Source organism: Aulostomus chinensis, chromosome 19 (assembly GCF_037954235.1).
Source record: "Aulostomus chinensis isolate RoL2024-O1b breed Wild chromosome 19, RoL_Achi_v1.0, whole genome shotgun sequence".
Classification (NCBI taxonomy): domain Eukaryota; kingdom Metazoa; phylum Chordata; class Actinopteri; order Syngnathiformes; family Aulostomidae; genus Aulostomus; species Aulostomus chinensis.
The window spans coordinates 1,127,428-1,143,389 of record NC_141338.1 but is presented as its reverse complement, the minus strand read 5'-3'; the positions used below and the strand labels follow the sequence as shown (position 1 = coordinate 1,143,389).

The 15,962-nt window shown below is 48.6% G+C and overlaps 1 protein-coding gene across 3 annotated transcripts in view; it reads left to right on the top strand.

Moving 5' to 3' along the window:
- The first annotated feature begins 828 nt into the window (after positions 1–828).
- Positions 829–15,962, top strand: part of grk3 (G protein-coupled receptor kinase 3) — a 46,760-nt gene continuing 31,626 nt past the window's right edge. For 2 of the 3 annotated variants that reach the window (XR_015110357.1, XM_086187026.1), the window contains exon 1: positions 829–3,450. Coding sequence is in view for 2 of the 3 variants with exons in the window: in XM_086187026.1 (XP_086043152.1) it covers positions 3,338–3,450 (113 nt within the window). In the remaining variant the exon portion in view is untranslated. The remainder of the gene's footprint in view (positions 3,451–15,962) is intronic. The other variant, XM_086187028.1, reaches the window with a different exon arrangement.

Genomic DNA, 15,962 nt, shown 5'->3' with positions numbered 1-15,962 from the left:
CAGCTGAGACACAAAGATTCGAGACTCAAATTTAATGAAAATATTAGCAAACACAAATGCACGGCTTTACTCAAAGGTCTGAGGTCAAAGGTCAAAATCAAATCCAGTGTGTTTTGATTGTGTCATTTCTGTATCAATGTTTAATAGCAGCTGCTGACCCAGAGACAACTTGATGCACTGTACTCAAAGTACACAGACGAGGTATCTGTACTTTACTGTTTGTATTGAAGGGGACTTTGTACTTTGACAGTACTTCCCATTAGGGCCCTTCTGTCTTTCTCACTCGGCAGTGACTTGAAGAGGCGGATTTAATGATGAAAACAGACAAAGACATGATGAAGACAATTGACTTTTACATGTGAGGCCTGACAACTGCAAGAGGAAACATACACAGTGCCCAATGTGACCTTAAGAGGTCAAAGGTTCAAGGGTCAAACGTTCCCAAATGCGGGAATACACAAATATCATGTAGAATGTGTACTTTTACTTTTGATATTTCACTCCATATCAAATAAGTATGTGCTCAGCAGAACATTTTGAATTGGGACTTTTATCAGAGTACTATTGCATTTGTGTATTTGTACTTGCTGTCAGACCCCTGCTGAGTAACATTAAAGTAACTCATGTACTTGTGGTGGTTTTAGAACTACAAGCGGTCGAAACACCAAGTGCTGAACAAGTGCACTTTCAGTGAAATCCATCGTCGTCTTCCTCTTATTCCTGACTAGTAAGGGTCGCGGGGGGTGGAGCCTATCCCAGCATCTACGGGCGAGAGGCGGGGTTCACCCTGGACAGGTCGCCAGTCCATCGCAGGGCCAACACACAGAGACGAACAACCATTCACACTCACACTCATACCTACGGTCAATTTTAGCCTACTCCCCAAATTGCATGTCTTTGGATGGTGGGAGGAAGCCGGAGTACCCGGAGAGAACCCACGGGGGGCACGGGGAGAACATGGAGACTCACTCAGAAAGATCCCGCGCCCGAGCCGGGACTCGAACCCCAAACCTTCTCGCTGTGAGGCGACAGTGCTGACCGTGCAGCCTTCAGGAAATCATTAAAGGTAAAACTCGGCTCATCTTAGCCCCCATCTGACCCTAACACCGCCCCCCTGGAAACGGACCGCGCTCCCGCAGAGGTCTCCCAGCCCGCCGCGGCATCAACACTCAGCCTCCTCGGTCACTCACATCCACCCTGGGAGCCGGTTGATCACACACCGACACACTGAGAGGCTGGATTCTGTTTACATGCTACATGTGTTGCGTTCAAGTACCCATTCATCATCCTACTGCCCCCCTGCGGGACATTTCCTGTGCTCATACTGGTCCCTGTTAGTCCCAGTCCATAAACCATCAGGCAGGATCCCAGTATAACCGAAACAGAGCTGATAATGTCAGACGTGCTGCTCGGGTGAGCGCGACGTCTCAAGCTTCTATTCCTGCCTCACAAAGACCGAAACCGTTGGTGTGAAACGGAGGGAAGCGGCTCGGCTCGGGGCGCGGAGGTCCGGGTCCAGGCGTTGAGCCGCTCCGCGTTTTACCAGCGCCTCCCCGCCGCAGTGGGAGGAAGTTGAGCCACAAAGCGAAGCGGAGCCAGGCTGCTAGCGAAAATACTGAGAAAATACACCGAAGAAGGAGCCGACATGTGCCGAGCTGGGACCGGGGAACGAGCAGCGTGAGGGAAACGAGCGGACGGCTAAACGCCTGGCACGCGGCAGCCGGAAGCCAGCGGCTCGGTGGAGCTACCTTGCTGAACCCGCGAGGGCTCCCCTAGCACGGATAGCCCGGTAGGGAAGAGCGGGTCTGGGCTGGCGGAGCACGACGACCCGCTCCTCCGTTTACTGGCGGTATCGACGAGCGGTTGCCCCCTCCCGCCCGCACCGAGTCGTGTTCGCGAGTTTTAAACGCTCGAGGCGACCCGTTGCCTTGAGAGTTAACCGCCATTAACGGCGGAGAGGAAAAGTTAACCACTGGCCAGTCGAGCTCCCCCTCGCTCCCCCTCCCTCCCCCACCAGCGTCACCATCAGCCCACAGCTCCGTACTGGGTCTCCAGGCGAAGAGGGTCTCCCCACCCCACCCCCCGCCCGCCCTCCCCACCGCTCGGGGAAGCTCGACCAGCAGCGATGGACGGTCTCTCACCGTTTTCTATCCACTTCTGAAACCGGAACGAACCTTGAAGGAAGCTCCGCGAAGCTGCTCCCCGTCCGCGAGCTCGCGCACCCTCACCCCCTCCCCACCCCCGCCGCCGTTAGCTCGCCTATCGCCCGCCGTCTGACACCGAGCCAGCGGTCGCTGCCCGCCTGACAACTGTTTGCTGCGGCTGCGGGTGTTTTCACGTATTTCTGTGGCTACCGCACCTGGATCAGTATCGCTAGCCTCATCACCAACTGCCGGCTAGCAGGTTCCATTTTCGCGAGCTAGCGCGGAAGCTAACTAGCAGGCGGACGTCGATACAGGCAGCAGGCTAGTGCGGGTTAGCCTGCGTGGATCGGTGATTGGTGACATCTTGTTTCGGGGTGCCGAATCTCCCCTGCAGCCGTCGGCCGATATTGGCTCAGTTATTGATGATGTTACTGAGCGGCAGCTGAGCCTCCGGGAGCCGCCAGCGGCAGCGACAGCAGCGGTGCGGGGATCCTACGGCATGCAAAGGTCCTGGCTGCTCTCTGAACGGTGCGGTTTTATTCCTGCTGTCACGCGTTTGAGAGATTTGCATTTCTGGTACACAGCCCGGCGGGCTGGTGCTCTCCCGACCCGTCTCCCTGGGTCCTCCCTCCTGAATTTCCATTTTTTCTCTCCTGCTGTTTGAGACACACGTGTCGCTGGGCTTCTGCTGCTGTCACCACTCCGGAGGGGGTTCTCACCGTGCTGGTTGTTTCTGGGGCAGAACAGTGTTCACTCATCAGGAGAACCCCTGAACCCACGCCGCATCGGAGCCGGGACGTATTCCCATCTGGAGGACCGGAGTCCCCGGGGACCTGCGGGGTCTGGTAGCGGATCTGGCGCATCCACCTCACACCGCTAAGTCACGGCCTCGGATCGGGCTTCAGCTTCACCGCTGCGCTGTTTTGCACTAAATGGGATTACCGGGACGCTGACTCCGCAGCAGGGGGCCTTCCATCTTCCTCCAGCGGCTTTGTCACCTCATGTCTTCCCTCCTGGGCTCCCGGTGACGACCCCCGTGGATGGTCAGCCCCGCCGGCCCTGCTCCGCACCCCGGCCCTTGATGTTGCTCATATAGGGACGTTCTTGTTTGTTTGTTTTTTTCGTTTTTTTTGTTTTGTTTTAAATCCCAGCCAGGCTCTTTTGTATTGATCTGCTCGTCCCTGGGTCGGAAGATGGCGGACCTGGAAGCGGTGCTGGCTGATGTCAGCTACTTGATGGCGATGGAGAAGAGCAAGTCGACCCCAGCGGCCAGAGCGAGCAAGAAGATCATCCTGCCGGAGCCCAGGTAACTCTGCATTCTGCCCCCCCCCCCCCCAGCTTGCTGTGTTGAGTGTGCGGGGCCCGAGCCCGCTGTTTGCTGGCCTGTCTGTCAGATGGATGAATCTCTGTGCGTGTGGTGCGGGAGCTGGAGGCTGCTACCTGTCATAACCCCGATATATCACCGCACCGCCGATAAAACCGTGCGAGTCAGAACACTGCGAGCCAGCTGACAGCTGTAATAGATAAAATAATATATTAAAAACAATAGATATCTAATGAGCATCTGCTGCCGTGGGTGCAATTATCCCCACCTCGAGACATGCAGGTCCTGAGAGAAGCAAGTTTCATATCTGCAGAGGGCCGAGTATCCAAAGGCAGTATTGTGGTACTTCAGAGATACACCAATGATATTCCACAGACTTGAGACAACGTCTTTGCTTTGCTCAGATCCCCACCTGGAAAAAATCCTGTTTTTATCGCTTCAATATTTTTATCTGTTCAAATGTGAATGTCACAAACGTATGAATTGCTTTTAATGTTGTGAGTGACATCAGTCAGATTCATCAGGTAGGGAATGATGGAGCAAAGAACGCAGTTTGCTGCGTACCACCTTGGTACTCTAATAATAATGTTTATGATAATAATGATTATAATATGTACATTAGCAGGTATTGGCTTGCTTTTAATAAGTTGAAGTCACAGTTTTCATCAAATCTCTTCTTTGCAGAAATACAGTAAATATAAGATTTATTGGCTTTTTTTTTAAACGTTTAGCCAGGAAAGAGAATGTGACTTTTGCAAATTCATAATTTTTCCACGTGTAGTCAGGATGCCCATGGTCTGGGAGCATATCGGTGGCGTGATATTAGACGAGATGTTGACTGTGATGGATCAATAATGAAATTGTGCAGCTCCTCTAGACTTCCCAGAATATTATTGGACTGAACTCTGACAGTGAGGCAAGTCACTTTGTTGGAATTGTGCGGTGCTCAAAAACAATTTATTCACTGTTGATCAGCTGAACCAGTAACAACAGAGCTGATGATGTCATGTTCCGCATTCTGGCTGAAACACAGTCGATAACATTTACATGATCAACTCATGAAAAGCAACAAAAAAATCGCCATTTATTCCTGAGCTCTGCAAAAACAACCGATGAAACCAAGAACATGAAAAAAAGAGGATAAGATGAAGTTGTGCGGAGGAGAGGATGAGGGTCTGCTCTGTGAATTTCAAAATAAAGGTACACTTAAGGTGGAAATATTTAGATTTTGCCTTGATTATGTTGTTCACCCCCCCCAAGCATGTCCACAGTCATCAGTGAGTCTGTCGCTGTGAACCCCACCATGCTGGTGCGCTCCCACTGGCCCAGCTCTCAACCAGCCTGCGGCTCAGATCAGATTGCTAATCCGCCCTCGTTATCTGCCCCGACCGACTTCTTTAATCTCACACTGTGTCTCCTGGCAGCTTCTAGCCTCGTAGCTTGTAGCATGCAGCTTGATCGAAGAGGATGTGGTTAAAGTTTTGCAATGAAGGTTCATTTGCTGCAGAGATATAATGCCTCAGTCAAATGACGACCACAGTGCGAACAGCAGCCTGTGCAGCTCACGTCTGTCAGTCTGAGTGTCGCCTTCCTCTTCACTGTTAAGGAACATCTATTGACACGTTGTCACCTCAGCAGTGCCCTCGATGGTGGCAATTAATCCAAGGCTCGGAGCTCAATGTGGCCGCCGCCGCTGCGTTTGGCCACCGTTCTTCACAAAATGCCCTCTGTTGTTCGGTTCGCTCGAAATCAGTTGAGACGGTCCAATTAAATGTTCTTAATTCTTTTCAGTTTATTTCCACACCAACAAACCAAACTGCATGTGTACAAACCTGGTGATCTGATGTGAGTGGGGCGGAGCAGGAAGAGGGTCCTGTGCTCTGCAGGCTGGACTACAACGGATCTCCACCTCTTGTTTTCCATGTGTCTTTCTTCAAGTTGCTAGCATTGCAGACATGACGAGTCAGTGCTTCCAGGAGCTCACCGGCTCCTGCTAGCTTAGTAGCATGCTGACTTCAGATGTCTGCCATAAAATACAGTCATGCAGATGTCAAAGCATAACCCACGCCCTTTTTCCTTTTTAAATTAAAAAAAAAAAAATTCTCAGTTAATGAATGTTTAATCTCAAATGCTTCCATGAAGGACCCAACATTGACGCAGGCATGGACAGTGTCTCACTGATCTCTGATCTGTCTGGTGTATGGGTCATCGTGAAAAGCATCATGTTGCTTTTCCAGCAGAAATGTTCAATTCAGAATATTGTGTGATGGCTACTTTGATGCGCTTGCCTAGATGGATTGACAGTCATATGTCAGCGTTTCAAAGATGACATAATTATTACCGCCGTGTCAGCTGCTTTAAGAGCATCATCTCACCTTGAATCTAAAGGGAGGCGTCCCTTGTGGTTAGCAATGAATCTCCTAAATGTTTTACTGACAACTGCGTTCATTTGAAATGTCTGGATGATGAATCCATCACTAACACGGAGGCGCTCTCCTCTCAGATCATTGAACAATCTCTCAGTGATTTCTGAATATTTCAGCCCATTTGGCTCACAGCTTATTAATGTTGTGAGAGTGCTAAATGTTGGTGAAAGGCGTTGGAATTGGTAAATGTGCCTTTCCTTCCTTCAGGCATGTGCGGGTCTCACTTTGCGTCAGTATCGTATTAAAGTCAACTTTCCGAGTCTTGAGGCTGGCTGAGGACCGCCGGAGCATTTCTGAGCCCCCAGTCACACTTCATTAGGTCTTCGTGGCGTCAACGTCGTGTAATAACACAGTTGCCATTGAGTCGACGTGTCACAGAGTCTCTACAGCGACCAAGTCCAATACTCGGCTTTAAAATCTCACCGCCAGTGTCTGCTCTGATAGCAATTTAGCCAGCTTCATTTGCTGATTCCCAAAATGCCACAACCATGTTTGCTACGGGCTCGAGACACCTGGAATGTAAAGAGGGGGGAAAAAGCCAGGCCTTAAAACATTTTTGAAACGCAAAGCCAGAAAGGTTTAGAAAGTCACTGAAGTAAGTTTCACAAACCCGTCTTCTTAGAGTACAGACAGTGTCGGCTCGACATGGATGGATCTCTCTTGTTAGTTAAATATACTTTGGTAAATTATAACATGGATTCCAACACAGATGTGCAAGCTAAAGGTGAACAGTTACTACCAGATAATCTTCTGTTAGTAGTTCTGCCCTGAGAGTCTTTGGAGGAGCAGACGTTGAAACTTTGGACGACTCCTGAGACCTCAGCGATCAGTCTGGGTTCTGTGGCTGCAGACCTCACAGGAGTGTCTCAGTGGCATCAAAGTGTTAACGTGCACCTCCTCCTTCAGGGATCAGAGCCAAGTTTAGTCAAGTGTTGCAGCCTCTGAGGACATAATGAGGATCAGCTCGTTTGATAGTTGCCACGCTAATTGAGTTGACGTCTCCTCATCAGATGTTCAGTCAAGAATCCAGGTTGCATAATGTTGATAATCCGAGGATTGGCGACCATGAGGCGTTTGACTGCAGCCTCAGATGACACAGATGGTCTGTCTGATTAGCACACTGTCATCCAGGAAGCAGGAAGTAGGATCAGCTTATATGATGTTTAAACTACACCTGTATGAACACACACAGCCCTGTGATTGGGTTTTAGCGTAATTCTTGATTGGCCAGACTGATGCACGGCTGCAGAGATGAAAGCCTCTGCTAATGGACTTGTAGCAGTGGGCCAAATTGGTCTGCAACTGAGACGTGCTAGGATATGAAAATATGAAAAATGTCACTCTGGTATTTATTAATTCAGTAATGGCCCGACTGTCACTGAACACCCTGGAGTGCTTCAGCCAGCGCTTCAGATGCTGCTAGCTAGCAAACGGATGGAGAGCTGGAATCATCGTGAGGCCGGTAGAGATGTCTGCAGACGCACCGACCTTCATGCACGCGTGGATCCACCACCGCTGGCTGTGCATGAGGGAAGCTTTCAGCTGCAAGTTTGTGGGGGTGCAGTTAAATGTGGCACTCTGGAGATAACATGGTGCTGCCACATTCTTGGCAGGCCGAGGTTGTGTCCTCTGGCAGAGAGGTGAGAGTTTGACAGCAATGCTGGAGATGGGAGGGGGGCGGGGGCTCGGATGACCTGCTGCCGTATATCCATCAGAGCTGAGATGTTGTGAGGTGGTCCAGGTGGAAGTGAAGAGAGGCCCACTCTGTCTTCAGTGTGAAAGGACTCCGTGTTTGTTCTCGGGTCACATGACTGCAGAAGTCACAGGTATTTACCTCTGATCAGAAAGCAATGGCAACATGTGATCGCTCTAATTTTGCCACTTGATACCTGTTGCCTAAACACACCCTCACAGTACGGTAGTTCACCCTGGCTGTAAAACATTGAATGTGTATTTAGTTGGCTGATAAATAACAGCTACTTGTGTTTCCACCCTCATCCCCGTGCGGTGGGCTGAACGTTCATGCTGCAGCTGAGAGGTGCACTTTGGGCCTGTTGAAGTCCACCAGTAGAGCTGCATAGGAATTGGGCCTAGAACCCAGGAACCAGCTAGCCTTGTTGAATGTCTGGTTCCGTCGACTCCAAGTCAGTGAGTTTTTGGTTAAATGACTTGAGTAACGTCTGCGGTTCACACAGGAGAGAGGACATTGGTGATATCAGAATCAGGTGCCAACACCAACGCTGTTCAAATATTGGTTGACTTCATTCACGAACACGACATTGGATCTGTGAGTTACGTCGCTGACAGCAGATGTTTTTGGACAATTTATGGCCGTCAGCCTCCAGTCGCTTCAAGCTCCTCATACGTGGCCGGCTCTTTCTGCATTGTGGAGGCACAAAGAAATAATGAAGGAGGAAAAAAGCTTTGCACCTATTTGTAATTACTTGAAAGGTGAAACCACTTGTTGGGGGAAATTTTGCTTTAAATGGGGTTAGTGGTTAGTAGTCAGCCTCCATGCGAGCACCAACTCTGCCCCTGGCTGCCCCGTCTTACAGGTGACCACTACCACATTTGTGGTGTCATGACAACAGTGAACAGGTCACACAGAGAACAACATGCAGATGTCGAAGTAGGCCTAATATTTACTACATTCAACCTCTCAGCTCAGTTCAGCCTGTTTATGACAGCAGTAATTCAGTGGTAAACATGAAATACAGCAGAGGCTGATGGGAATGTAGAGATTTGGAATTATGCAGTCATAAACCGAAGTACTGGACAGGTAAATGACCTGTTATGGCTGCTTGACGAAAGTTAATTTGGCTCACTTACGCTATTCTAATTAATCATAGCATCGTGTGTGAGCTCCTGATTGGACATAAAAAGGGGGGGGGGGTTCCCCTTTAAGATCAGTACACCCCCACAAATCTGATGGCTACTGAAGATGTAAAATATTCCCTGTGTGGGAGATGGAAGCTGTTCACAGCAGCCTTGCAGGTTAGTGACGATGTGTGAATCCTTGCATTTGTTGTTACTTCTGGTGCTTGTGGCAAAAAGCCCCTCCTGAAAAGTAATGGAGTATCGCTAAACATCCATCGTCCAGAGCCAAGCTAATTAGCTTAGCACAATGACTGGTAGTGGGTGGGAAGTGTTAGCGTAGCTCCCTCTCTGCCTGCATTAATATCAGGAGGGTTGAGTGTAACCTTGGTGATGAACACCAGTTTAACATGAAGAGGCGTTGTAGTGGTAGAATCAGACACATAGCCGGAACTACTTTCCTGACTGGGCGCAGTGATTTGACGCAGCACCTCCAAAGCTCCATTGGAACTTGGGTCAACAGAACCAAAGGTTTGTTGAGGACTAGAAGAGCGACTGCTGCTACTGATGATGATGAGGAGGATTCCTGCTGGACACACCAGGATCCTGGACCTGAGCTAGCTGATGCCAACACTTCCCACCCACTACCAGCCATTGGGCTAAGCTAACTAGCCTGGACCTGAGCTAGCTGATGCTAACACTTCCCACCTACTACCAGCCATTATGCTAAGCTAACTAGCCTGGACCTGAGCTAGCTGATGCTAACACTTCCCACCTACTACCAGCCATTATGCTAAACTAGCTGGCCTAGACCTGAGCTAGCTGATGCTAACAATTCCCACCTACTACCAGCCATTATGCTAAGCTAACTGGCCTGGACCTGATCTAGCTGATGCTGACACTTCCCACCCACTACCAGCCATTATGCTAAGCTAGCTGTCCTGGACCTGATCTAGCTGATGCTAACACTTGCCACCCACTACCAGCTATTATGCTAAGCTAGCTGGCCTGGGTCTCAGCTCCCTGGAGAAGAGGCTTTATTTTGTTGTCTGACTCATGGGACGATGGACAGTAAGAGACTTTCACTAAAGGCTGGTTGTTCAACAGTTCATGGCCTGTTAGCGAGTGTTGGTTGATGGTCAGAGAACAAACTGAAAACCATCACCAGTGATCACATGATCTGGCGGTTGAGCTGCAGACTTGGACAGGTTATAATCACACAAAGTGCTAATCCTGACAGCATCAGTGCTGCTCTCAGCCAGCAGCACTGATGCTGTCACTGCTTAGGAAAGAAAAAATACATTCAGTTCATTGTTCTCCTACTGTTGAGTTGTCTGGAAACTGCTGCATTTCAACAGGCGGCTGTTTTCACACTTGCTGATGTAGCAGCCAGAAAAAAACGGTTTTAGTTTTGCTAGTTTACCTGATAAAGAAGGTAGTTAAACGTCTGCAGGCTGAAATAACTTCCTCCTGCTGCAGGGGTCACCTTTATATCCTCTCTGCGCTTGTTGAAATATTTGACAGAGATAATAACGCCGCTTCGAACAGCATGAATACACAGAGCCTGTCAGCCTGTAAAAAGCAATATTAGATCAAGTTGATTAAAGTTAGGATCAGAAGCTTGTGTGCCGTACGCTCAGCTGCATACCTCCACACTACTGAAGCATCACTGACACCCTGTTAATGATGTCAAATATTTACTTGCCAGCTCACTTCCTGTAGCGTGAAACGCTCGCCAACATAACAATGTTACGGTGTTGGTGTGCTTGCGCAGCCCAGGAAAGCTAGATAGTGTTTCCTGGTGATTTTTTTTTGGAGAGCTGAAAACAAAAGCCCTTAATTGAAGTGAGAGAGGAATCATCAAGTTAACCTAGTTTCTACGTGCAGCCGCTGACATTTAGCTGGTTTCCAGGGAGCAACGACACGTCTGAGCCGAGAAATGTAGGAGCAGAAACTACAACCAGGCTCATTACTTCACCTTTGTCAGTAATCATGTCTGGGGACCCCCACGCCTATATGTATATACATATATGTATATATATGTGTGTGTGTGTGTGTGTGTGTGTGTATGTATATATACACACACACACACACACACACGTATATATGAACTGAACGTCCAACATCCACCGGTCTGGTGTTCACTGGTGGATGTTGGAGGTTCAGTTGTACATCAGGAGGAACGAGGCGATGACCACTTCCTGTTGAACCACAACAAGCCTGATCCCTGTGGCGCTCTCGTACAGCCTTGCTGGTCTGCATGTTACTTAGCTTGTGCTTTATTGACTTCATTTACTCGTCTGGCCGTCAGATTTACATTATGGTGTTGCTGCTCATGACAAACCTGTTTGACATTTATAAACACATTGTTCAAATAATTTTTGCATTAGCAAGTCTGCTGCCACGCCAAGGCTCCCTTCCACAGCCTGGTTGTGATGCTGCTGGTGTGTGCGTTCACTCTGGGTCCAGCCGTCCCTGGAGAGAGAGCGCAGCCGTATTTATCTCCATATGTCAACAGCCATTGTGTCAGTCAAACCTCATGGCCGTAGCGGGAGCCTCTTTGTCTTGTGTACTGCTGTGGTCACCTGCTTTCCTCTGTTCAGAACAATAATGTTCACCAGCCAGCAGAACCTTCTGGAACCAGCTGAGGTTTTAAAATGGGATTTTAATGAGCAGCACAAACAAACTGAGTATCGGCCTCCCTCTGCTGCTGTGGAGCTCCAGCAGACAGCTGTGTGTCAAGTAGTAATACTGCATCAACAAGTTTCAAGCAGAATTATTTAAGGAAATGTGCTATTTTATTTCTCAAGGTAAATATTTAAACTCTTAAGGAGTGTGCACACGTTCATGATTGACTGTTGGAGCGCATCTCGCCACCTCGGGTACCTCCTGAGGCTTTGTATGACCTTCCAGGAGGAGGAGGCAGGGTGGAGAGTTGGCACCTGCCACCCTCCTGCTTTGCCAGTGGGTGGTGAAAGTTTACACATAAAAATGAGTCCCAACTTATCCTTCTGTGTCTGGAATGCTGTTATCAATTTTGCTTATCAGTCTGGCTCTTTGTTGATTCTCTTTTCAATTCCTTATCAATGTGGTGGAAAATAAATGTGATTGGATGCACTGATTGTTGAAACGTGGGGTGATGCTGATGTTCACTTCAATCCATATCTGATGCCAGTACTCGTGGTTATTTGCTGATCTTAATACCCCTTTCATGTCAGGGAAACAAACAAGAAAATCACCATAAAACTAAAGTCTTTATTTCATGTTCTTAAGCCCTTCATGACTTCATCTTGGAGGACAAACTGCACTCTGGAGATTCCTGAAAAGTTTGATAGAAACTGCTGCATCTAAATGGCTGCTGCCATCAGTGAATGCTGTCTGTCAGCCACTCCCCCAGTTCACCTTTACTGTCCCACCCTGTAACACCCCGCCCACACACACACACACACACACACACACACACACACACACACACACACACACACACCCCACGGCATGGGAAATGCTGCAGAATAAAAACAATTCATGGTGCATGCCTCAGACAGGATACAGTGATAGTTGTGTTGTAGTCATGCGCTGGGTTCAGTATCGAGCTGTGACCGTCGCTGGCAAGAGGAGCCGGCTATCTTCCACTCAGCCAGATTCCCGCTCCCAGTTGGTGGCGTTTGCTGAAATCCTGAGTGGTGTAAACGCACGACATGGTTGAATGTCACGGATTCAGAGGAGGAACTGCTCTGTGTGAGTCGGCCGAGCGGACATGGTCATAAATAACCGATGTGGCAGGGTTTTTCACCAGCTCCATCACCCCTACCCACCTGTAGAGCTGACACACTGTAGACCACTGACTGCTCGCTTGCTAACCTCAACACACACACACACACACTCCCCCCCCCCCCACACCTCTAACTCTACCTCGACCTCCACCTCTACCTGTCTACCTGACCCCTTTGTCATGTGTCCAGAAATACTTTGAATGTGACCATCTGTCTGATGATGGATGGCATGGCAAGTTTTCCTATAAAGCCTCCGGAGTCAGCTGGTCATGATTCAGAGGGAACACAAACAGGCCCCCTGAAAAAGAGGAAGTGTTGACTTCCTAGGTTGTCGTTCCTGCAGCTGCACTTCAAATGCTGCATCCAGAAAGCAGCTCAACGTCCAAGCTCAGCTGGGTCAGTCTACCACCAGCAGAGTAGCTCAGCCGCAGTAGCAGTTGTACTGAATTATAACTCATAATTGTGACGGGATATTTCTGTCACTGCTTTTATAAAATGGGAAGTAGGCGGATGAGTTTGACAACAATGTTTTTGATGACCTGCGACCGTAAAACTGTAAGTTTGTGTGAACATTGATAAATATCTGGATCATAAACGAAGGCAGTTCTGCTCTGCTCTTTTGGTAAATAATTGTAAAGCTCGACAATTAATGTGAATATTTGAACAAATGTCCTGGATTGAACATAGTTTAAGACACCATCACTGTATCCTGGACTTGGCACTGCCCACAGTGATGGTGCTTGGCTTCAGTGGGGCCGAATGTCTCTCCTGCCCCGATGCCGTGACACAGAAGGATGTCTGGCTTTAGACTGGCTTCAACTATCACATTTGTAGGGTTGGAATTTGACTATGCTACCTCTCAACCACGGTTGTTGCACGTTGCTGTCAAAAGCAGTATTTGCAAATAAAAGGTTTGGTTATAACTGAGTGATGTTTGAACCCTGGCACTTGTAGAGAAATCTCAGGTTTGCAGGGCAACAGGAGCCTCTGTCATTGCTGGTCTTTCCTTCCCGTCGCATCTCAAGTAGAGCGATGCAGAAATGAGTTGAAGACCTTTAGATAATTTGTCATTGAGTGTCCAGTTCCCTTGTCTCCAAGTCAGTGCGTTTCCGTTACACCTCATCCCTGTCATGACCACTTCCTGTTGGACTCCAAACACGCCTCACCCCTGATATGACCGCCTCCTGTTGGACTCCAAACACTCCTCATCCCTGACATGACCACTTCCTGTTGGACTACAAACACACCTCATCCCTGACATGATCACTTCCTGTTGGACTACAAACACGCCTCACCCCTGATATGACCACCTCCTGTTGGACTCCAAACACCCCTCATCCCTGGCATGACCGCTTCCTGTTGGACTCCAAACACGCCTCACCCCTGATATGACCGCCTCCTGTTGGACTCCAAACACTCCTCATCCCTGACATGACCACCTCCTGTTGGACTCCAAACACCCCTCATCCCTGACATGACCGCCTCCTGTTGGACTCCAAACACTCCTCATCCCTGATATGACCGCCTCCTGTTGGACTCCAAACACCCCTCATCCCTGACATGACCGCCTCCTGTTGGACTCCAAACACCCCTCATCCCTGGCATGACCGCTTCCTGTTGGACTCCAAACACCCCTCATCCCTGGCATGACCACTTCCTGTTGGACTCCAAACACCCCTCATCCCTGGCATGACCACTTCCTGTTGGACTCCAAACACCCCTCATCCCTGGCATGACCACTTCCTGTTGGACTCCAAACACCCCTCATCCCTGGCATGACCGCTTCCTGTTGGACTCCAAACACCCCTCATCCTTACTGCACTCTACTAAAGGGTAGACCCAAATATCTGGAGTAAATTGCGGTGTGTCCAGTTGTCACACATCATCAATACATCGGCACTAATTAGTAATGGCTGCTGTCTCATCGTCTTCTCCTGACAACAGTCTGACTCGCCACCAGACTTGCCTGAAGTCTTTCATGCCATCAGTCAGACCCATGGAGGAGAGGCACACAATAGTAAACAGATTCGTAACTCCTGCTTTTGTGTCACGTTTGTTGTCATTGACGAAGTATTGTGGAAACTTTGAGTTTGAGTTTGCCACGTTGCGTGTGGCTTAGTGAGCTTGACAGTATTAGACGTTACATTTGGGTGCGTGGCTTCAGTCATACGGGAACACGTGGTCACCCAGTGATGAACCGAAACGGCTCCATCTAGAAACCTTAGACCTTTAGTGACCAAACAGGCGCAGCTTAAGATGATTGGTGTTTCACTGAACTAGCAGACCTGCAGGCCTCCTTCATCAGCTGTGGGAAGGTTCACGATTGACATTTTTATTGTTGAACATTGTTGTGACCTCAGGGAGGACTCGACCCTTGCTGGAACAACTGGAACAGTCTCATATGTCAAAGTTCCTGCGTTGCTCAAACCAGCCTCAAGCTTCTGACGTTTCTGCTGCTTCTGTCTCGTTGATCTGAACTACAAACCTGCGTTGATGCTGGTGGGAACTGAACTTGGTCTCCTGTGTGCCGTTGCACAGTTAACGTGTACTCTGTGTGGGAGTATTTACCTTCAAATATTTGGGTTACAAAAAAAAGAAGAACCCATTTACCTAAACAATCAAGTCTGAAGGCTGTAGACTTTGTACAGCTCGCACAAAGCTTGCAGCTCCACACGGCTGCTTCACGTGGCCAGTCACTGATGTGTGGTGCGAGTACAAATAACCTGGCCAACAGTCATTGTTATTGTTTATCCATATAAAAGCAAATTTATACATAATTTGGAAACTGAAAATCAAATGTAAACAATACAGAATTGGAAAAAGTAACATGTTAGTTAGAGGTGAGCTAAACTGGACCGGTGGAAGTATCAGCCCTCAAAACGGTTCTGAAACTGACTTTCGGTCACATTTGTGTCATTAAGTTTCAGTGAGATTATAAACTTTTATTTTGGATACAAATTTGAAGAAGAGGCCAGAAGCAGGATTCACTATATTCTTCATAGAATTGGAAGAAAATAGTGACATTTCAGTAGAAACCTGTTCTATATGTTTAAGGTTGTAGAACCCATTTCCATAGGGGGGTCCAGGGTCTGTAGCGCCACAGTCCTTCATGTAGAAGGGGATTTTGACACATTTGGTCTTAAACAAATTCTGCTCCTCCACCCTGTCATGCCATGTTGCCATCTGGCTAGGATTTGATTTATTATTCAGCTCTGCTAAGGAAACCTGTTGAAAAGTCCATGTGTGACTTTGTTGGCTCACCCAGAGTCCCGGTCAGCGCTGAAGGACTTCCAGGAAATGCTTCTCTGGAGTGTATATTTGTGCTGCTGTGGATCAAGCAGCAACAATTTGATTGTTTGTTTACTGTTGGAACTGAAAGTATCAGCTCATCACCATGTAAGGTGAAAACGAGCAAACGGAATCAAAATTCCTGAAGAATTCTGACCCAGCCACAGGAACCAGGGACGTCCCTGGCACGTGC